The sequence below is a fragment of the Pteropus medius genome, unplaced genomic scaffold (genome assembly GCF_902729225.1).
Source record: "Pteropus medius unplaced genomic scaffold, Ma_sr-lr_union100, whole genome shotgun sequence".
In the NCBI taxonomy this organism is placed as follows: domain Eukaryota; kingdom Metazoa; phylum Chordata; class Mammalia; order Chiroptera; family Pteropodidae; genus Pteropus; species Pteropus medius.
Genome location: NW_024351546.1, coordinates 2356907 through 2381331, shown reverse-complemented (window position 1 = coordinate 2381331; position 24425 = coordinate 2356907). Strand labels below are relative to the sequence as shown.

The 24425-nt window shown below is 36.5% G+C and overlaps 1 protein-coding gene across 2 annotated transcripts in view; it reads right to left on the bottom strand.

Moving 5' to 3' along the window:
• Nucleotides 1–24425, bottom strand: part of KBTBD12 (kelch repeat and BTB domain containing 12) — a 71021-nt gene that overhangs the window by 16061 nt on the left and 30535 nt on the right. For both annotated transcript variants that reach the window (XM_039843618.1, XM_039843620.1), the window contains exon 6: nt 10580–10777. In XM_039843618.1, coding sequence (XP_039699552.1) covers nt 10580–10777 — 198 coding nt within the window. The remainder of the gene's footprint in view (nt 1–10579; nt 10778–24425) is intronic.

Sequence of the window (24425 nt, the reverse complement as noted above, 5' to 3'; positions counted from 1 at the left end):
TAAAGATGAAGCAGTAGGTCGTTTATTTGGGCTCATTCTTCTTTTTGGAGGTAGGCCTGTAATGATAGGAACTTTCCTCTTATGACTGCTTTTGCTATGTCCCAAAAGTTTTGATATGTTGTACTATTAATCTCCATGTATTTGTGGTTCTTTCTGCTTTTTTTTTTTTTACAGTTGATCTCCAGCTTCAAAACATTACGATCAAAGAATATGGTTGGTATGATTTCAACTCTCTTATTTTTCTTGAGGCTATCTCTGTGTCCCAGTATGTGGTCAATCCTTGAGAATGTTCCATATGCACTAGAGAAGAATGTATAAGCAGCTGTTTGGGGCTGGAAGGCTCTGTAAATGTCAATTATGTCCAGTTGGTCTAATGTGTCATTTAAGGATGTTATTTCCTTATTGGTTTTCTGTGTGGATGATCTGTCCATATCTGACAGTGGGGTGTTTAGGTCCCCTACTATGATAGTGTTTTGGTCTGTTTCTCCCTTTAGCTCTGTTAGTAATTGCTTTACATATTTCAGGGCTCCCTGATTGGGAGCATAGATATTAATAAGTGTTACGTCTTCGTGGTGCATGATACCCTTTATCATTATGAAGTGTCCCTCAGTATGTTTCTTTACCTTTTTTTATTTTGCTGTCTATTTCATCTGATATTAGTACCACTACTCTCACTTTTCTCTGAGTGCAATTTGCTTGGATTATCATTTTACACCCTTTTAGTTTGAGTCTATATTTGTCTTTGGAGCTGAGATGTGTCTCCTGGAGGCAGCATATGGTTGGGTTTTGTTTTTTGATCTATTCTGCTACTCTGTGCCTTTTTATTGGTGACTTCATTCCATTTACATTTAGGGTGATTATTGAAATATGAGGTCTTCTTATAGCCATTTTATCTTTTGCTTTCTGGTAGCTCGGCATTTCCATAGCTTCCTTGTCCTTGTGTTTGCTTGTTTGTTTGTTTGTTTGTTTTAATTTTGGTTGATTTTTGTGGGTTTTCCCTCTGGTCCTTCTTGTTTTATGTTATGTACTTCAGCTCTGAATCTTTGGTGTATGGTTACCATTAAGAATATGTAAAAGATACATATATATATATATATTATACATACATACATACATACATATGTACGTACATACATATGCATACATACAGTCGTCCATTTTCTTCTATGCATGCTTACCTCCATTCCCCTTTTCAAATTCCCCTATGTATGCTGAACATTCATTACTATCTTGCTATAGCATATCTCTTCTTATTGTTTATGCTTATAATGCCCTGTTCTTAGTAAAGATTGCACTCCACTGCTTCTATTTGCCTGATAGTCACCTTACTCCTAATTATGTATTTTTTTTTTGTCATTTTGTTTTAGGTGAGCTAACCTTTTTCTGTATTTCCTGTAGTGCGGCCCTAGTAGTGGAGAATTTCCTCAATTTTTGTATGTCTGGAAAGGTCTTTATTTTTCCTTCATATCTACAGGAGAGCTTTGCTGGATACATTATTCTTGGCTGGTATTTCCTTTCACTTAATAGTTTAAAGTTTTGATTCCACTCCCTTCTGGTTTGTAAGCTTTGTGCTGAGAAGTCCAACGGTAATCTAATGGGTTTTCTTTTATAAATTACGATCTTCTTTTCCCTGGCTGCCCTGAGAATGTTGTCTTTTTTGTTCATTTTTGGTAATTTAAATGCAATGTGTCTTGATGAAGGCCTTTTGGGGTTGAGAGATGTGGGTATTCTATTGATTTCTTGAATTCCAAACTCCAGCTCATTCTTTAGATTTGGGAAATTCTCATCAACTATTTGTCTGAAAATGTGTTCTAATCCCTGCTCCTTTTCCTCCCCTTTGATAATGTCCATTATTCTTATGTTTCCTCTTCTGATGATATCAACTAGTTCTTGAATTTCTCTTTCATTATTTTTCATTTTTTGGTTTTTCTCTTCTTCATTCTGGTGTATTTCTAGATTTCTGTCTTTGATATCACTGCTCCTTCCTTCTATTTGGTCAGCTCTATTTCCCAAGCTTGCTATTTCATTTTTCAACTCCTGCTCTGTTTTTAATATCCAGTAGTTCTATTCTGTTCTTTTTAAGGGTTTCAATCTCCTTGCTAAAGAATTCATTCTACTCATCTAGTTTTTTTCAATTCCTGAAATTATTGATATGACTCTTTTCAGATCTCACTGAGTTTTTTCAGAAGTATCATCTTGAATTCTCTGTCATTTAGGTCGCATATTTCTATGTCTGTAAGCTTATTTTCTGGAGATTTTCCTCTTTCTTTCTGAGATGCTTTGTCACCTTGGTTGTTCATGGTATTTAATGGACTATTTCTCCACCTGGTCTTTAATGGAAATGTATTCTGCTTTTTTCCCAGAAAGAAGATTTATTGCATAAAGGTCTCTCTTTAGCCTGTTCCAATGAAGGCTTTTTTCTCTTGGATCCCTGCTTTGTATAAAGCCTTAACAGTGCCTTTTTTTTCTTCATAGATGTTTAATTATGCTTGCTATTCTCAGTCTCAGTCCTTGTCAGTGTTAGCGACAGTTTTGATAGTGTTGCTCGATTCCCCTGGGGCTCTGCGGTATTTGGTCTTAGAGGATATGGGGAGATGGCCCCTCTGTGTTGGGTAATGGGGGCTGCAGCTCATCCTGGGTTTTACAACCATGGCTGGTAAAAATTAACTGTTGTTTCTCTGCCATCCCACTTCTCTGCTTTCTGCCATAATGGCTGGGCCCTGTCGCTGGCTGTGTGGATCTCACAGCTCTCCCAGGCAGAGCTGTTCAGGGAACTTGCTGCACCTTTTCTTTCTCCTTCCTCCTACAGGAAGCTCAGGCTGCAAGAGGCAGCTTCTTTGTTTCTCCCAGTTCACCACCCGACACCCGGGGTTCTGACGTATGGTAGCTCTTATACACAGATCCCATGCTCAGATGTGCTGGTGTGCAGATTGGGTGTTTTTTGTTGAGTTTTAGATGTTCAGCTTATTGTTGTTTCAAAGGGAGAGATTTGGGGATGTCTCTCACTCTGCCATGTTCTTCAAACTCCTGTACCAATTTATAATCACATCAACGATGCATGAGGGTTGCATTTTCTCCACATCCTCATCAACACTTGTTCTTTTTTTGATTTATTGATGATAGTCATTCTAACAGATGTGAGGTGTTATCTCATTGTGGTTTTGATTTGTATTTCTCTGATGATTGGTAACATTGAATATCTTTTCATATGTCTATTGGCCATCTATATGTCCTCTTTGAAGAAATGTCTATTCAGGTCCTCTGCTCATTTTTAATTGAATTTTTTTTGGTGTTAAGTTGAATAAGTTATTTATAAATTTTAAATATTAACTTCTTATCGAATGTATCATTGGTGAATCTCTTCTCCCATTCAGGTTGTCTTTTTGTTTTGTGAATGGTTTCCTTTGCTGTGCAAAAATCTTTTAGTTTGATATAGTCCTATTTGTTTATTTTTTCTTGTGTTTCCTTTGCCCAAGGAGATATATCAGAAAAAAATATTACTAAGAGCAATGTCAGAGTGTTTATTGCCTATGTTTTCTTCTAGGCATTTTATGGTTTGGGGTCTTTAATTTAAGTCTTTAGTCCATGTTGAGTTTATTCTTGTACATGGTGTAAAAAAGGTGGTCCAGTTCTATTTTTTTTGCATGTATCTGCCCAGTTTTCCCAATATTATTTATTAAATAGGCTATCTTTACCCCATTGTATATTCTTGCCTCTTTTGTCATAGATTAAATGACCAAATAGATGTGGGTTTATTTCTGAGCTCTATATTCTATTCCATTGATCTATATGCCTGTTTTCATGTCAGTACCATGTGGTTTTAATTACTATAGACTTGTAGTATAGTTCAATTTCTGGTGGTATGTTATCTCTAGCTCTGTTCTTTCTCAAGGTTGCTTTGGCTCTTCAGGGTCTTTTGTGGTTCCATATAAATTTTAGGATTATTTCTTCTAGTTCTGTGAAAAATGTCGTTGGTATGTTGATAGGGATTGCATTGAATCTATAATTGCTTTGGGTAATGTGGACATTTTAACAATGTTAATTCTTCCTATCCATGAGCATGGTATATGTTTCCATTTATTTGTATCTTCTTCAATTTCTTTCTTCAGTGTCTTATAATTTTCCAAGTACAGGTCTTTTACTTTCTTGGTTAAATTTATTTTTAATATCTCTTTCTGATAGTTTATTATTGTGTATAAAAATGCAACCAATATCTGAATATTAATTTTGTATCCTGCTAATTTACTGAATTCATTTATCAGTTCTAATAGCTTTGGGTGGACTCTTTAGTGGTCTCTCTACAAGTATCACACCATCTGCAAATAATGACAGTTTAACTTTCCATTTCCAATTTGGATGCCTTTTAATTATTTTTCTTGTCTGATTGCTGTAGGCAGGACTTCTAAAACTATGTTGAATAGAAGTGCTGAAAGTGAACATCCTTGTCTTGTTCCTGATCTTAAGTAAAATGTTTTTAGCTTTTCCCCACTGAGTATAATGTAGCTGTATGTTTGTCATATATGGCATTTATTATGTTGAGGTATATTCCCTCTATTCCCATTTTGCTGAGAGTTTTTATCATAGATAAATGTTGGATTTTGTCAAATGCTTATTCTGCATCTATTGATATGACCATATGATTTTTATGTTTTAATTTGTTTATGTGGTGTATTACATTGATTTGCAGATATTGAACCAGCCTTGCATCCCAGGAATAAATTCCACTTGATCATGGTGTTATATCTTTTTAATGTATTGCTGAATTTGGTTTGCTAATATTCTGTTGAGGATTTTTGCATCTATATGCATCAGGGACATCGGTCTATAATTTTATTTTATTTTTGTAATATCTCTGGTTTTGGAATCAGGGTAATGGTGGCCTCCTAAAATAAGCTTGGGAGCATTCTCTCTTCTTGCATTTTTTGGAATAGTCTGAGAAAGAAAGGTGTAAATTCTTTTTTGAATGTTTGGTGAAATTCACCTGTGAAGCCATCTGGTCCAGGCCTTCTGTTTGTAGGTAGTTTTTTTATTATTGATTTTATTTTATTAGTAGTAATCAGTCTGTTCAGATTTTCTGTTGTTTCTTGATTCAGTCTCGGAAGATTGTATGTTTCTAGGAATTTATCCATTTCTTTCAGATTTTCCAATTTGTTGGAATTAATCGTTCATAGTATTTTCTTATAATACATTGTATTTCTGTGGTATCAGTTGTTACTTCTCTTTCATTTCCGATTTTATTTAATTGGATCCTCTCTCTTTCTTTCATGAGTCTGTTTAAAGATTTATCAATTTTGTTTACCTTTTCATGGAAACAGCTCTTGGTTTCATTGATCTTTCGTATTTTTTAAAGACTATTTTGTTTATTTCCATTCTGATCTTTATTAGTTTCTTCCTTCTACTCACTTTGGACTTTGTTTGGTGTTCTTTTTCTAGTTATTTTAGGAGTTAAGTTAGATTGTTTATTTGAGATGTTTCTTGTTTCTTGAAGTAGGCCTGTATTGCTATGATTATCTTTCTTAGGACTTCTTTTGCTGTGTCCAATAGATTTTACATCATTGTGTTTCATTTCCATTTGTCTCAAGGTATCTTTTGGTTTCTTTCTTGATATCATTGTTAACCCATTTGTTGCTTAATAGCATGCTATTTAGCCTCCATGTGTTTGTGTGTTTTTCACTTTTTTCTTGTAAATTGATTTCTAGTTGCATGCCATTGTGGTTAGAGAAGATATTTGATATAATTTCAATCTTCTTAAATTTATTGAGACTTGTTTTGTGGCCTAACATGTGGTCTATCTTGGAAAATATTCAATGTGCTCTTGAAAAGAATGTATATTCTGCTGTTTTGGGGTGAAATGCTCTAAATATCAATTAAATCCACCTGGTTTAGTGTGTCACTTAAGGCCACTGTTTCCTTGTTGACTTTCTGTTTTGAAGATTTGTCCATTGGTGTTAATGGATGTTAAAGTCCCTGAGTATGACTGTATTACTGTTGATTTCTTCCTTTATGTCAGTCAATATTTGCTTATATATTTAGGCATTCCTATATTGAGTGTGTAAATATTTACTGGGGTTATCTTTTCTTGTATCAATCTCTTTGTCATTATGAATCATCCTTCTTTGTTTCTTCTATAGTTTTTGTTTTAAAGTCTATTTTGTCTGATATAAGTATTGCTACCCAAGCTTTTTGGTTTCCATGTGCATGAAATATCCTTTTCCATCCCTTTACTTTCAGTCTGTATGTGTGTTTGGATCTGAAATGAGCCTCTTGTAGGCAGCATATGTTAGGGTCTTGTTTTCTTATCCATTCAGCCACCCTGTCTTTTGATTAGAGCATTTAACCCACTTACATTTAAAGTAATAGTTTCTAGGTATGTGGTTATTGCCATTTCATTATTCATATTTTTAATCTTTTTTTCTTTTTTTTCTTCTTAAAGAAGTCCCTTTAACATTTCTTGTAATACTAGTTTGGTGATGATGAACTCCTTTAGCTTTTTCCTGTTGGGGAAACTTTTTATCTCACCTTCAATTTTAATTGATAGCCTTGCTGAGTAGAATAGTTTTGATTGTAGGTCCCTGCTTTTCATCACTTTGAATATTTCATGCCAACCCCTCTGGCCTGCAAAGTTTCTGTTGAGAAATCAACTGACAGTCTTATGAGAGCTCCCTTGCAAGTAACTAGCTGCCTTTCTCTTGCTGCTTTTAAGATTTTCTCTTTAACCCTTGGCACTTTAATTATAATGTGTCTTGTTGTGAGACTGTTTGGGTTCATCTTATTTGGGACTTTCTGTACTTCCTGTGCTTGTATGTCTATTTCCTTCACCAGGTTAGAGAAATTTTCCATTATTATTTCTTCCATTAGGTTTTAAATTCCTTGCTCTCCTTCTGGTACCTATGATGCAAATGTTGGTATGCTCGATGTTGTCCCAGAGGCTCCTTAAACTATCTTCATTTTAAAAAATTCTTTTTTCTTTTTGCTGTTCTGTCTGGGTGTTTTCTGCTATCTTGTCTTCCAAATTGCTGATTCGAATCTCTCCTTCATGTAATCTGCTGTTGATTCTTTCCACTGTATTCTTTATTTCAGTTACTGTAGTCTTTATTTCTGACTCATTCTTTTTTATGGTTTCTATATCCTTTTTGATGCTTACTATTTCTTTGTAAGATCATCTGTTCTTGGTGGGATCATCTATTCTTCCCTTAAGTTCATTCAGCATCCTTATAAACAGAATTTTGTTCTCTGTATCTGGTAGGTTTCTTGCCTGTTTCCATTTAGGCTTTTTTTCTGTTTTAGTTTTCTCCAGTTATTTCATTTGGGACATATTTTTTGTTGTTGTTGCTGCCTCATTTTGGCTGTATCTCTGTGTTTGTTTCTATGCATTAGGTACATTTTCTACATCTCTCAGCCTTGGCTGGGTGGTCTTATATAGTAGGTGCCCTGTGTAGCTCAGCGGTACAGTCTCCCTCATCACCTGCATAGGTGTTCCTGGAGTGTCCCTTATGTGATTTGTGTGTGCCCTTCTGTTGTAGTTGAGTTTTGATTGTTGTTGGCCCATCAGTGGGTGGGATTGACTCCCAGGCTGACTGGTTGTGAGCATGTCCACAGTGTGTAAGCTGCTGTATTGGGGCTGACCCCACTGAGTGGGATTCACTCCAGCAAGCCTGTGTGTCTGTTGAGACCATCCTTTGGGTGTGCCACTTCTGAATCTAATCGGGTAGTACTTTGTTGTGGTCTGAAGCTGACCTTTGGGTGTGTTGGTTCTGGAGGCCCCTGGGGGAGGGTCCCATGCAGGCCAAGTTCAGCCGCTGCCTTTGCTTGGCCCGGAGCTACCTGGTAGAAGCTACAAAGCTTTCCACCATTGGTCATTGCCTATGCTGGACCTGGAGAGGCCACACTGTGAACCTAGGCTGGCTGCCACTAGTACTAGATTTGAGGTAGCTCAGCAAAAGGCCCAGGTCCTAAGGATTTACTAGGGTGGAGCAAGTGGAGTTCACCAGGTCAATGCAGATTCAGATTTAGCTGTGTGAGGGGAAGGATCAGCACAGGAAAGATGGTGCCCACCTGTTGGCCGTTCATAAAGTTCAGCTGCTGAAAGAGCTTTAGGCAGTATGTGAGTTGGGTAAGGCAGGGTCCCAGGGAGTCACCGGGGTAGGGTGAGTGGTGTTTACTGGGTTAATGCAGATTCAGGTTTGATGTCAGTGCTGAGCTATTCAGAAAAATGTCCACAGCACATCAAGGCCAACCACCATCTGCCTTGGGCCCACAGATTGTCAAGAGTTTTCCAAGAAAGACTGCTACATGGTCAGGGCTGGTTGCTCACCACCCACATTGTTTCTGGTAGTGCAAAAGTTGGGTTGGGTGGGGTCCCAGGGAGTTTCTAGGGTGGAGTTAGTGGAATTCACCAGGTCAATGCAGATTCAGATTTGGCTGTGTGAGGGGAGGGATCAACACGGGAAAGATGGTGCCCACCTGTAGGCCACGTGGAAGAGGGCTCAACACAAGGATAGTAGTGTTGTCCCTTCGGTTCTCACCCTTAAGACACACAACTCAGTCTTTCCCTTTATGTCTTTAGTGAGTCCCGAATCACTGTCCTTCCGCCAGAGCCCAAGGTGAGTGCCTGTGAGCAAGTGAATCTGTACACAGGCCCCTTAAGAGGATGTCTGGATTTCTAGCTGCCCTTTATCACACACTGATGGATGGAATGCTGTTGGATTTTCACAGCCAAATGTGGGGGACCCTCACCTTGGCACTGATGCTCTAAGCTGGGGACTTCAGTGTGGGGCTAGAACTCCTCACTCCTCCAGGCAGACTTCTGCAGCTGAGATATCCTTCATGATTCTCAACTGACACATGTTAGTGTGAAGCTAGCCCCTTCTGTGTGTTCAGCCCTCCTACCAATTTTGATGTGATTTCTTCTTTATATCCTTAGTTATAGGACTTCTGTTCAGCTAGTTTTCAGATGGTTCTCCAAGTTGATTACTCTATAACTTAGTTGTAATTTTAATGTGGTCATGGGAGGAGGCAGGAACAGCATTTATCTACTTTGCCATCTTGCCCCAAGATTAATTTCTTGACTGTGGTTTTCTGAATAAATGAATGATATGAGCAATTTGTGTCACACAAAGAGAGAAAATCCACTTCCTGTATTTAGGTTTGATGCCAAGATCTCTAGTTAATAATGGATATGCTACTATACAATTTTTCCTAAAACTTTATTTTTCATAAAACTTTTATTCAGTGATTTCATTCAGCTAAGACCAGACAATCTACCAATTTAGAAACAAATAATTAAAATGGACTTTGGGGGGATCGCTTTATGAACATTGTGGATGTCTAACCAGTGTACTGTATACTTGAAACTAATTTAAATAAATAAATTTGTTTAAAAAAATGAATGTCAAATTAACTGGTTTTGATAATAGGACCATTGCAGACTGACTTCATTTTTTAATTAAATATACCTTTAATATTTTTTTTAAAAAAAAGGACTTTGAGAGCTCATATAGTAAATCCCTTTTCCTCTGAATGAAAGCATTATTAGTCCATTACAGTTTCAAGAAAAGAGGTTGGCTCATAGTATGAATTTAGATGTGTTTGAAAAACTGGAGAATATCAATTCTCTAACTCAATATTATACAAAGAAAGTTAAGATAAAGAGACAAGACAAAACAGAATATTTTCTAGAACCTTAAACATTGATTACCACTCATCCTTCTGGAGGTCCTGAGGCTACTCTTTGTTTTCTCTGCCCTTCTCTTCTGGTTAAGAGAAAGCCAAAAGCCAGAGGATAGATAGGAAAGCATGTGATCACAGCTGGAGAAGAGCCCTGGTGGATGACGGGTCCAGCACCTGAGATCTCTCTCTTGACTCCTTGTGTATCTCTTTACCCACAAAACTTAAACAAGGAGGTACTATTAGATCTCTTTACTATGTCAGCTTTCTTGCTATTATGAAAAATTACTACCTTTACATAATTATGTGATGTTTAATATAATAGGTATTAAAACAGTTTTTAAAATCCTCTTTAGAAAGTTCTCTGAGGAACCCCATGTATCCAGCTTTAATAATTATCAACATTTTACCAACGTTGTAAATCTATTCTTAGCCCATCCACCCCATTCGCTTTTTAAAAAAATATTTGCTAGAGTAGATTGAAGTAAATTTCAGAGAGTACATCATTTTCATTCATAAATACTTCTAAATAATCTTTAATTATAAAGAACATTTTTTTCCTTTTCCCTCTTCTTTTAGATAAAATTACAATGCCAATATTATAAGCTAACAAAATGAACAATTTTTAAACATCATCTAATACTCCAGTCCCTATTCAAATTTCTTAGGTTATCTGAAAAATATCTCATTTCATTTTTACAATACCTTTGGAGATAGTAGCTTCATTTAATAGATATGGAAACTCAAGTTCAAAGATTTGGTGAGTTGCTCAAGGTCATTGAACTCTATCTAAAATCCACGCTTTTGCCAGTGCTCACACTGCTCTCAGGATTATTCCTTGGTGACTGAGTCAGTTAATGGAGGTTAAATCAAACCAAAGGAGGTTACAAAACATTTAAAATTTGATCAATACCTGCTCCGTGGAATCCCCCGCAGACATATAGCTTCCCATCCACTGCTCCTGCATTGGTAGAATTGGTTCGAAGAGAGAGCAGGGGACTTGGCATAGGTGGACCCTCTCTCCAAAAGTCCCCATCAGGGTTATAGATCTCCACCACATCAAGGCACTTTCGAACCTGCCCCTTGTCTTGACCTACGCAGCCAATTCCACCTATAGAGAATGATACACAGAAATGAGATGACTGAGAACTGAAACTTTATTGTGGATAGCACCTCCTTCCTGCTATGGTTTGTATCACAGGTTTATGGGCCTTTGATTTTTCTCTTTCTTGCCTGGTGCTACCTCTAAGATAATTTCTAAGCAATAACGATGTCTATTATGTACTTCATAGCCAAATTTAATATTATTTTCATTCATAGTATTCTATCTGTTTGTTCTTATGCATGAGGTTGATACCACCACAGGCTTTTTTATTCTAAAACATCCAATGCTGGTTGACACCATGAGCACTCCCTTTAGAATAAGAACTCCAGGTTTAAATGTGAGATAACTTGACTCTGACATCTGCCTTCTTGTTGATCATTAGAAATGATTCCACTGATCTAGCTAGCTAAGGATGTGTCCTTTCCATTCCTCATCACTGCAGACCTATCTTTCTCTCTTTCTTAAGTTGCATAAATTTTTCCCCATTAGGGAAGTGCCATTCTTTGGTGAATTTCAGGTTTGGGGGTCCAAAGAATGCCCCAAACCCAAATGCCTAGTGCATCTTCCACTTTTGGATGATACAGTCCATTCAACATATATTCACTGACACCTAATATATGCAAGGCGATATGTTAAGTGATTAGGAGTTTGGAAAAAAGAGTAGGGCATGTTTCTTGTCATTAAGAAATTAATGGAATGAAAGAGCCATGTATGTAAGTAAATAGAGGAGATCATGACAGATACTTTAAAGGAGATACAAATTAGACTCAGAAGTCCAGAGACTGTAACAGCCCTCTATGAGGAAAGTAATTGTGTAAGAATTTCCAATTAACTACAATAAGAAACACAAGTTTGTAGGCAATCTTTTTGTTCTCTCCTCAGAAGTCCCACAATCAAAGTTCTTAAATGTCAGGGCTATATTTCCTAACCTGAAGGATTGCTTCTGAGACAGAGGTGAATTCCCTGGAAGGAAACATCCCTGTACGTGCAGACATTTCTCTCATTGGGGACCTCATTCCATGAAGACCCTATCTGATGACTGTGATCTGTATGACCAGTCAAAAAGACTTTAAAGTGCTGACCTTATGCTAAACCAGCATTTTCCTGTAGAGAAGGTCTTAGAAGAGTTTGCACTTGTGGAGTACTGACTGGTGCTTTGCTATATTGTTTATGACAATATCAAAACCAAAACTAAGAATTGCTCTAATCTCATGGCATTTACTGAATGTATAACTTACTGAGAAATTAATCACATACCCTCTCATGGCATTTCGTAAGAAGTGATGGAAGAGGACTTGGGAGGAGTCTTCTTTTTTCTCTTTTCTGATGGAGCCTGGCCTGTTTCCTGTCTCAGTATGAATCCAGGGACTGAAGCTATAAACTCAAGAAGCTCTTAGCTGCTTTCTCTCTTATCTGGCTGGATAAATAATTTAGCTCATTCCAGTGCCAAGTCTGAGCTGCAGTGTTTCCAAGAAGGGAACACACTGGCCTTGGTTAGCTGTACAGCTCTCCTGTTCATGGGCCCTCTTTCAATGTGGTACTGTGGTAGCTAGAAGTTCCTTAGTCCAACAAAAAGTGGAGCAAGACCACCTTAAAGAAGAAAACTTATCTGTAGCAGTTAAACTTGACAACCATCTATCAGGTAAGAACAAAATGATTTAGTTATCTCTTCTGCAAGACCCAGGAGAGGCATTATAAGTCTGGTTTATCTTACAACCACTTTAGAAGTGGAAGCAAACAGATTAAATGCAAGTTACTGGGAGTCAGGGCAGGGAACATCGAGTAACCAACATCCTGAATGTAATTCAGAAGTTTCACATAAAAGACTATTAGAAAAGCTTCCCCAACATAATGCATATAAAGAATAGGTATTGAACTCGTTTTTTTTTTGACAATTAGAATGCTTGTCATTTTTGTTTCTCTGTTACTAAGCGTATTTAATTATGTCAGCCTTTACTCTACAAAACCAACCTTTTAAATATGTGCCCTTTCTATTTGGTTGGCAGACAGTTCACACGCTCTACTCGAGGGCAACATGGACTTACAGGGCACTCTGTCTATTTCTGACCATTAATGCTTGAACATATTCTCTGTCTCATTTGGATCTAATTCCACAATCAAGTACACTTTCAGCAAGACTATTAACAGCAGACTTAATGAGCTTAAACTGAAGGTGAACCTGATTAGATAAATAATCAAATAAAAGCATAATCTTTTATTAATAAGTCAGCACCAGCACCACAAGAGAACTCTTTTGATGAGAGGATCAGCACATCTTTAGAATTTCAATGACATACTTTCATATCTTTAATTTATATGCTATGAGAACCTCTGAGCCCAGTTTTCTTTACACAAAACCAGACAAATGAAAAGAAATTATCTTTTTTGAGTCATACCCAAATGGACTTAAAATGCAAAATATATACCTTAGCGGGGTTTTTGGTGTCTGTGTTGGGGGGATTATAGAAGAGAACAATGCCCCACTCTCCTCTTTTTCATTTCTACAAAGATGAAGACCCACTCTTCTAAGGTTTGGCTATTACAGCCTCTTTCCCTTCCATAGGCTGCAGGAGAAAAACTCTCCCCCACACAAAATCTGGCAGGGAGCTGGCTAAGGGCAGAGGAGGAATGGTACTTCTCTGACATTTCCAAAGGCTTGCCTAACACAATGCCTTGACACAGTGGTGCTGGCTCTAATGCTCTTCTGCCTTCAGGATTGTCTTCAGGTGGCAGGCTTACTCTATTCTCCCCTGGGCTGGATCCAAAAAGAGGAGGGGGATTCTGTAATCATTCTGACAAGCTTCCAAAGTTACTTGCACTGCTAATCAAGCTTTAGAAACAAGCTTTAACAAATATATTTACTGTCGTAGGCTCTCATGTGTCATGGAAAAAGCACATAAGCTTTTGGAAATAGATAGACCTTGGTTCATATGAATGTGTCACCACTTACTAGCTGGACAACTTTGGTCAATATAATTTCTCTAAGCCTCAATGTTCTCATCTGTAAGTTAAGGTTAATAGTATCAATTTCATAAATTGTTGCAAAAGTTAAATTATTAGATGACTATGTAAAGGTGGAGAAGAGTAAGGAGGAACTCACATTTGCTGTATACCTATTCACAAATATTACTATAGGAATTGTCTTTTATTTATTCTCATGTACTGCATGTAAACAAAATGGCTGTCATGTAATAAGTACTCAATAATGTTAGTTCTTTCTCCTTCATATTCTAGCATAAGTAAACCAGTGTTTACTGAAGTTGCTGAAATCTTACTTTTGCTTACTTTCAATTTAATTGTTTTCTATGTCTGATGACTTGCTGACCATATGGTTAAATCTCTCTTAAAAGTTTCTTTCAAGGTTGGATAGAGGCAATCAGAAGGTCAAAAGGCTCAGAAATAAGCTAAGCCTTCTTTTTAGCCTTAAGGTGGGGAGAATTGAGTTGCTGCAATTTGAGTAACTCGTTTGGTCATAAAAATTTGAGAGAAGTAGGAGATGTTGGTTGACATCATACAAGCTAGAAAAGAATTTTGCATTCTCCCAGCTTCCAGGAGTGAAGCTGGCTCACATATCTGCGTGGCTGAGCTACTTTCTGACCTGCATGTCAAATGCAATCTATTCACTACTAATATAATGCCTGTGACAATTTCATTCTCACTCCAATTCCCTGCTCGCTAATGTTTTCTACTCTCATTTTAGAGTTCCAGATTTGAACCCTAAGACCCTAAAAAATGTGAACCTAGCTCTTGTCCCTTTCTTAGTCTAATACAGGACTCTCTGGTATTTTCAGAAGAAACAGTCCTTCAGGACAGGGTTGAAAGCAGGCTTACACGCCTGCTTTTTACAAAATTCTGGGTTATGCCAGGCAATGCTAATCTATCACTCTCTATATAATGTGTCTTGGGACCCCAGAACATGGGCTAGTACTCCTCACTTCTATTAAGGCCATTCTCTTCACCTGCTAACACTTTATTGTCTTTTGCATTTTTTTTCTTGCCACTAAGAAAAGAATTATCTTTCTGCATTCTGTTTGCTCCTCAAAACAGATTATCATAAAAATCAAATGAAAGAGCTAAAAGAAAATACCAAGTTCCATTTGTTAGAGCTTGATTCTGCTTGGTTTTGGAGGGAAAATCAAGGATCTGAAGTGTCTACATTTCCATTGGAATTGGAAATACATTTCAAGTGGAAATGTAGACAGTTGAATAGAAACTTCTGGCACTTAGCCCTGGGTACCAAATAAGCTACAATTACAAAATTGCTGTCCCATCTGATTCTGAATAACCCCTGGGCTTTATGTCTTGATCCAGTGGGTTTCAATGTGCAAGTCGAGTCTGGGCCTTATCCTGTCATTTCTTCCAAACCTTGGGCCCATCTTTTCTTTATTTCTTCCCCATCCCTCTTCACCAGCTTGCCCTGCAAGTCCAGCAGGTCTGAAGGCTGAGCCCATAAGGAAAGAACAAAGGGAGAGCCTAGGAACAGTGAATAGAAGCAAATTTGCCAGATGACCTATAGATGTCACAACAGGTCAGAGGTGACGGGACTCAGCCTCAGAGTCAACACTATTCTCCTCAGCACCTCTATATCTTATAGGTCACCCAATTCTGTTGATCGTATCTCATCACTTCTCATATCTATCCCTTTATGAGAAGTTTTGATGATCCTGCCATTGCCTAATTCTTCACATTCTCGCCTTTCCTTTCTTCCTCCCACATTCTCCATCACCATTTGCTCTAGGCATACTTAGCTTCTTGCAGTTCCTCCAAAAGGCAAAGTTATTTATTCCTAGGCCTTTGCTTAGACTGATCTCTACCTAGAATGGACTCTCCTCCTCCTCTTTCTCCTTAACTTGACAAACTCTTACTCCTCTTTCAAGGCTCATTTCAATAGTCACCTTCTCAAGAAATCTTTCATGTCTCACTACACAGAATTGGCCATTCCTTCCTTTGGGCTTCCACTGTCCTCTGAACAGAAATCAAGATTCCTATAAAATATATTGTTTTATTTATCTTTATATATCTCTCCCTATCAGATCAGATTGTAAGTCACTTGAGGGCAGAATAATATCTAATCACATCTGTATCCCCAACCCTTTTTATACGGTACAGATAGTAAAGAAATAAAAAATTAACTGAATACATGAATAGATCAGTTTCTCACCCTCATCTCAAGTGTCTTTTTACCACACATTTTTTTTTTTGTCAAAATAAAAAGTGATGGCTGGCTTTCCAGAATGTGGCAAGCCCTGAATCCAAAGAGGTAAAAACTCACTTTCTGTCAAATTATAAGTATCGCCTTCTTGAGGATATAGGAATCTCAGCCCAGATACAGAGAGAAATTGTTGGTGACCATGTTGTTGGGTTTATCTTTCCCCCCAGGTGTGCCTGCCTAAAGCATCATTTACTTCTGTTAACTTGGGCTAGGCCTAATAGGACACAGGCAAAGTTTCTACTAACCCATCTCTGAAGTGGCCCTACAAGGACTATTAATCAAATATATTCCACAACTTAAAAATGTAGACACACAAAATATAAGTCCTTGAAGGCAAAGTATGAGTCATATTCTCCCAGGTGCCAAACATAATGCCTTTCTTCTAAAAAATCTTGCTGACGTTTGCTTGAATAATTATTAAAGAAAAAGATCATAATAAGTCTTTGGCATATTTATCTTGTGAGTAAATAAGATGATTTATAGTGATAATTTGTGCATATTTCCATATTTACCAAAGAACTGGTAGAGGAAGGTAGTGATTAAAAAACGATCACATATATGAATTAGGATAAACTAAAGATAATATATTTTACTCAAAATGGCAGTTTTTGATAATTGACATTTTCCTCTTTAAAGCATCAAAATTTTTTGTTTCAACTTTTATGATATTTAAAACATAGATTACATTATTCTCTGCCTTAGTAAATTGAAGATATCAAATATAATTTAACATTTTCTTAAGGATTCAGGAGTAACAACATGATCTGTTCTCATAATATGCCATAGATATATAGATGGTTCTATACATTAGGCTGCATGAAGATATGCTAAAGATTTGCTTTCTTCAGCAAATCCTTGCTATTAGCGTGGCTTTTAGAAATTTACCTCTTTTTCATAAAAGCAAAGCATATAATGTGTAATTGCATAATCCTTTGGCTGCATACCATTATGCCTTTCTGCAAATATACACAATTGAATCAGAGGCCAAGGCAACAGTCTCCTAAGATATTTCTCATCTATTCTCAATAACATTATCATCACTGCTCATCAGGCAGTTTCACATTGAAGAAGCTTCCAAACACTCATTTCAGAATCCAAAACACTTAAACTTCTAGTAAATTTTAAGCAATTTGTATTGTGGATATCCACTCATATTCGTACTAGGTTTCAGAGAATAACAAGTTTAAGAGGTTTTTTTTTTGTTGTTGTTGTTTTGTTTGTTTGGTTGGTTGGGTTTTTTTGTCCATAGACACAGTCTATTGGGAAATCAAAGACAAATTAAAAACCACATGTAATATAGCATTATAATTATACATTGATTGAGAAAAGTGCAATTTCTAACTAATTGTCGCAACTTCATTGTGGAACTGCTACAATTTCATTGTGGATATCAATGATAAAAATTACCATACCTAAGTTGCTATTTGGGAGGCATAGGCAAACTTTGGTCTCTTAGAGTATGTATTTCTGGGTTCCTCAGGTAATCAAGGTTAAAATCTTCATATGATTAACTAGAAATATATTTCATGGATATTTACAGCAAAAATATTCTGAGCCATTTACTTAAATTCAAAGCCACTTCAGATGTTGAATCTCTAAATCCAAGTCTTTTCCCAGAAAAAAGGAGGCACTAGGAATACCATCTGACTTCTTTGGCCCTTGTAAAAGCATATTTCTTTCCTTGTTCACCATGCATTTAAAATGTATATTTAAGCCCAGAACACTCCTGAAATTAGATCAGAACATACTGGACAATTTGCTCTGATAATTTAGAAATGTCAGGATACTTTGATCAAATAACCATTCCCATCTTCCTAGAATACTCGAATACACAATGCTGTCCTGGGGGAGAGACATAGTTCCATTCCTCTCTGTGTCTTTTCTAAAAGCCAACCCAAGGCCTGGATGAAGTAACATATTTTGAGCATATGATACCTCCATTAACATAATATTACCTTTTCACTTTCCTCACAATATCTATATTTCTCTACATGTGGTGCTATGATTATTCACATGGAAACCACCTGAATGCTTCCTACAATTCAGATTCCTAGGCCTCACTTTCAGAACTACAACTCAGAATTTGCCAAGGGTAATGGCCAAGAATCTGCCATTTTAATAAATGATCTCGGTAATTTGAGAAACACTTTTTTTCTTAGAATTTTATCAAAGGAAAGAAAAAGGCAAAATCTTACCACAATGAAACTTCATCCTGTCATCATATAAAATAATTCTCCTCTAAAGTAATCTTTGTAATATATTTACTACAGTAACTGGAACCTTCTGTGTAACTTTTCCTTCATCATGCTCAATGACATTCCAGTTGAGAGTTAAACTTGCACAGTGCTGCTGATTAAGTAAGCCAGTGAGGCACAGAGTGGTCTGGAGAAAACAATGCTGATACTTTGGGACATTAGCTGTGTGGGAAGACTTGTTATTTGTAGACTCATCAGACAGGGAAATGAAAAGTCCTTACTTAAAAAACTCTCCATAAGATCTGTAACTCGAATTATTTTTGTGGCTTTTTACATGACAGAAGAATAAGACAGACTACAGAGATGAGAAAAGTCAAATCAATAAACAGATATTTACTAAGCACTTATTACATAATCCAAACCCTAGGATGGCTTTTAGGAGAGACACAGACATGAATAAGGCCAGGTCTCTTCCCCAAGACAGTCCGAATGTAGAGTGACAAGGGCAATGACAAGAGGTAGAGTGGCATGCTGCAGAGAACCAATGCTATTAATTCTGATGAGAGCTCATACGAACCACCAAGAAGAGATGGCATTTTTGCTAGACCTTGAAAGATGTGTAGGAGTTAGCTTAACAGAGGATGAAGTATTAAAAGCAGAGGGAAGAGAGGAAACAAAGGCACAAGAGGAGGGAGGTGTGTTCAAAAAGTGGCCCTTAGTTATTGGGGCTGGAATTTAGGTTTTATGGTGTTGGGAGGGAAGTGGCTTGGAGGAGATCAGGCTACAAAAGCAGGCTGGGGCTAGTTTGTGAAATACTTGATGGAAATCCAAAGTATATTTGTGAATATACATGTCATTGCAGAAGCAAGCATAATTTATTTAAAAAATAACTAATAGTATGAGATCTAAAATGCTTGTTAATTTATCTCACAAAAACTTTTTTCAAAGAGAAAATCCCTTGTACCATATTTAAATGAGTATTTTATAATATAGACACTCAACAAGAGCTAACAACTAGGTTTTAAGAGGTCGTATCCAGACGGTTCTTTCTCGAAATCTTACAAATAGCAGTCTGCATTTAATTCATTTCCTACTTTATTATTTGTGAAAATAGGATATAAAACTTTGCAAATAAGGAGTTAACACTTGCTCATAGCAATAAGATATATTAACCTAAAATTTTTGGACTGCCTTTTTAAAAAACATTTTTTAGAAGATTAGGATATATTCTAGATTAAAGTAGTTTACCTATCTCTTTCAAATACAAAATAATGACAAAAGATTTTTAAAAAATATGTTGAAATGCACAGCCTTAAACAGCACCATTCCATTTGATCTCTTCCCAGATTTCAATTGGTTCTGTCATTAAGTACACAGCACCACTACTTTCTGCACTTCTCAACAAAAATGGTAATGTTCCCAAGAAATTCCTCAGAAAAAAAGCCAGAATGAAAATCAGCCAGTTTTAAATACTTGAGTTTTCAATAAGGGTACCATTTACCCATACGGCTTACGCAGACTATTTTAAGCTTTCCAGGAAGTTAGTCAATGGAAGAACCAATTATGATGCTGTAACGCTGATAAAATACACATGAATAAGTGCACGAACAATGGAGTCACTTACAATCTAGCCATGTCTTTTTCTGTATTTTTATGTGAAGAAGGCAATTTATAGATTTCCAGGAAAACTGTCCAATATCTGACTAATAAGCCTCTTGGCTTGTCTGCCATAACTCCAGAAGCCGTTTTTATCTAAATTCAAATTCTTCATGGAATATGACAACACATTTTTTGGACAAACATTTCCACAAAAATTTACCACAGATTTTAATTGAGGCCAATATTCTAAAATCTGTACAATTCATATTAAACCTCTAGGGTCAGAGTTAGCCACAATGTCCAGTACTTTAATATTTTAATGTTTTGTTCCTATGGGAAGAATACATTTTAGACAATATTTTTAGAGTTCCTCATATGAAAATGCATACCTATTTTATACAGAAAATCAGGCTGTGTGAATGTGCAGTATGTCGTTGATGTGTATTTACAATGGGAGGCAATTAAAAAAGTAGAAAGAACAGTCCTCTGACCCCAAATGTGGGAGGGCAAACTGACCCCAGCACAAGGGTGGTTCTTCAGTTGGGCCATGTGGCCACTACAAAGATCTGTAAGAGGGGAAGCTGGAATACTCCAGGGTACTAAGTTAAGGAAAGAATTGGGCCAAGCATTATTAGGGCACTAAAGCATAATTGGGCCCCTTGGTACTTATAAGTAATAATAACAATATTTATTGAGCACTTACTTACATGCCAGACACAATATTCATTGTTTGACATAGAACTCTCTTAAACTTCACAACTGCATGAGATGGTAATGTCATTATTATTATTATCAAGCTCATTTTATAAATGAAGAAAACAGACTCAGAGAAGTTAAGCAACTTGCTCAAAATGACATGGCGTTAAAAAGATGTAGATTTAGGATTTGTTTGCAGAAGGACTTTTTCTTCACACGACTTACTTGAGGTAAAGAAGATGCTTTGGGAATCTTTGTACGGATGGCATTAACTCAGAAGATTTATAAACGTATAATAAAGTAAAGGCAAGGGCCATTAATCAGATGATCCAGATTATCCCTCATGCCTAAATTTCTTCCCATGGTAGTTAGATGCTTAAGCTTTCAGGTCCTTGGGACTCTGTTATCCTAATATAGTAACCCCTCATTTGACAAGAAGCGAGACTTCAAGCCACTGCCCAGAACACAAATGTAAACCCTGAACAAAATTTAAAAACGTGAGCGGCAGTGCTGTGATAGAGACCTTGAATTTTATTCTGAAAAAAAATGAGACTTTGTTAAAGATAGGAGGCCTAATGGCCTAATTGTGTGTATAATCTCTATGGATGTACAATTGTCTGCATGTACAATATGGTGACAACAATGAGAAGTGAAGAAATGGTAACTGAGCAGTGGGAAGGAAAGGAAGAACCATCAAAATCCAGCAGCTAGTGGCCATCTAACTTAGGCAGCAAATAGTCCTACATAATTCAACAGTCATTGCATAGCACTCACATACAGAAGAACACAATTTTTGATGCTTGCAATGATTATTTTTAAGTTATCTTAACTTTGAAATAGGACAGATTTGAGGTTTGAATCCTGGATTTAATCACACTATTTGAGTGATAAAAATAAATGAAGAACTTACTTTTATAGGATAAGACTTGGGGTAATACATGTATAGCATCTAGCATTTAGTAGTTCTTGACAATTATCACTTTCCTTAAAAGAAGTTTTTCATGAGGCAGAGAAGAGTATCATAACTTAAAATATTTTTTTCCTGGTGAAAATGCTATCAGACTTGGGCCCTTAAAGGTGCTGGCATAAATTACTTGGACAACGTAACTGTATAGAAGCTTTTCTTTTCTAATGCCAGGAAAACAGTTTTTGCACTACTCAGAATTCAGTCTGTCAAGGCAGATTATCCACTTATTTAACAACATGTTAAGTAAGATGATAAACTTTTTGTAGACAAGGGCCTTGTCCATGTAATTATCTAAATAGTGCTCGATAAGGAATAGTTACACAAAGATTCAAATTGTAAATACAATAAAAGAGAATCAAGTGTCGAGTTAAAAATAGACTGTAGGAAACTTTCAGACAATTTTCTGGGGTGCACCCAATAGCTAAGGTAAAATAAGCCTTGTCCTCTGTTTTTGTAAATGAATTTAAACCTGAAAGAAAAGTGTCAGAAAAAAATTAATTGGAATGGAAAGCTATTGATTTAGAAGATCTTTAACATGGGCCGAACATTTTCAAAGTGCTTTAGAAGGTAAACAATTGGACACACACCCATTAGGGATCTTATGGATTGGACACACACCCATTAGGGACCTTAAACTGAGGTTCTCCAGATAATTCTCAGAAGCACTTGGTCCATAGAAAATCCTTGGACTAATGAGACTACTGCCTAAATTCTGCTGAAACCATTGTCACACCCTTCTTTATATACTTTTATTCTTTATCTTTTTTATCATTTTTTTTCTCTTTACTGGCTTATTAAAGAACGAAGACCATCCTAACTATAAAATTTGGCTCTCCCAAACTATTGCTTGTGCAGCTAATTTGAAGTATGGTATAAAACTATATTATACTAACATTACCAATAATGATACAATACCAAATTTTTTAAAAAATATTCTTTCATTGAGAGAGGGGAATAAAAATTTTCTTGGAATATAATAGTGACTTTATCATGAGCCCTAAAGACAATATATTTATGGCTCCAGTATGGCTGATCATACCTCTAATGCAGCTCTTGGATTCAGGTTCTTTATGTGAATCAGGTTCTTTGATGCCAATCCAGGAACAGGGCCAATTATTCTATCAGTCTATTAGTTAAACCACTCAAGTATATGACTCCCTAATATCCTCAAGGGGCTATGTCTTCATATAAAGGGTTTGAAGGGATAAAACCTTTCCTGAACAGTATAAATGAACACTGGTGGAACAGATTCCTGAGGATAACAATCCCATCCATAGGTGTTGTTCAACTCAGATGATCCTCAAAAATTTGTCCCTTACTTTGGCTGATATGAAAAATAGTAAACCAACCAGTTAAAATTCCTTTTCCTAAAAACTTACGGAAATTACCATAGCCTTGAATTTTTCTATTGCTAACCAGAGAGAGTGTGCCATTGCTAACACTTCATTTTATACCTAGATTAACACCACAGATGATGTAGAACAATTTCTATTTATGCAAAATGAAAAGATAAACTGACTATTAAGGAAGACTCAGGGAATTGTTGAAACTTATTTCCAAGGTCAGACCTGGAAAAATTGAGATTATGACCTCCAATCCCTTCTTGTAATACTTTGTATAGTTTGATTTGTTTATCCAGAGTCTTAAATCTATATAACCACTGTCCTAACAAAGGTTCTAACAAACGATTTAAAGACAAAAACAGGAAGGGCTCATGCTGATCAACAAACAAACTGAAAATCAGACCCACGAATAAAATCTTGTTTCAAGAAGAATCAACAATCGATAACTATAAAATTTGGCTCTCCCAAACTATTGGAGAACATCTGGATAACCCCTGATGGTCTCTCCTGATACTTTGGTTGATAGAAGACTAAAAGAGGATAGTGAGAATACATAAAAGTTTAACACTCCTAAGAAAAGACTAATCGTTCTATAGCCATGGTAACAAGTCAACATCAGAACTGGTTTTCAAACTGATTAATCAATGACACATTGCTTCAGCAAACATGCTTCTGGAACCCATCGCACTCTGAAAGGAAGCCAAGTCAGTAGCTATCTCACTTCACTGACTCCCTGTGAAAGCTGACCCACTCCTGCCTCTATAATGAACACAAACTACACTTCTAAGTTTGACAGCAACCCACTCTCACCTTTGTAACAACACTAATCCAAAACAAACTCTTGCTCACAATCCTACATAAGATTACCAGTTAACTTTGCTCAATAAGAATATCTCTGACCAGCTAACCACTTCTGCACTTAAGTTTTTTGATTTCAGGTGTTGAGTGATGGTCTTATCCTTTAACAGTAATCAATAATTGATATTTAATTGAGAAACAGATTAATGTTCACTCATGAAAATATTAAAGCAGCTCAACCTGATTTTTCTCTACCATGCTTTGACTTATATTGTACAATCTTTCTCCTTTTTCTTCATTTGACTAATTCCTACCTGTAGGGTGAGTTAGTTGACCCTCCACTATGTCCCCATAGATGTGCACTTAACTATATACACACTTGATCTGTCTATATCTTGTCCTAGTCATGAGTTCCTTCTGAGCATAGAGTGTATCTTTCATCTCCGAGTCCTCAGCACCCAGCCTGGGGTCTGACATATCCTATGCTCCTAAAAGATTTGCTGACTCAAACTGTAGTATGATAAAAAAAATTGAATTGTCTCTTCTATGGATATTATTAATCTATCTGACATCAATGTTACTCAATTGAATTTTGCCTGTTATTTAAAAATGTTTACTTTCTATTGAATTATTTCTCTCCTCAATTCTGAGAGTCCAAACTTTGCTTGTTTTCAGTCACCTAGCTCCTAAGAACTGTTTTCATTTATAAGTCTCTTGATGTTTCTTCTTCCCTATTAGCCAAGGGCCTGTGCTATCTCCTTCTTCCTATTTCTCTCACTGTAATTATTTTGAACCTCCATATCATATTTTCCCCCCAGTATGTGTATTTCTTCCTATCCCTTTA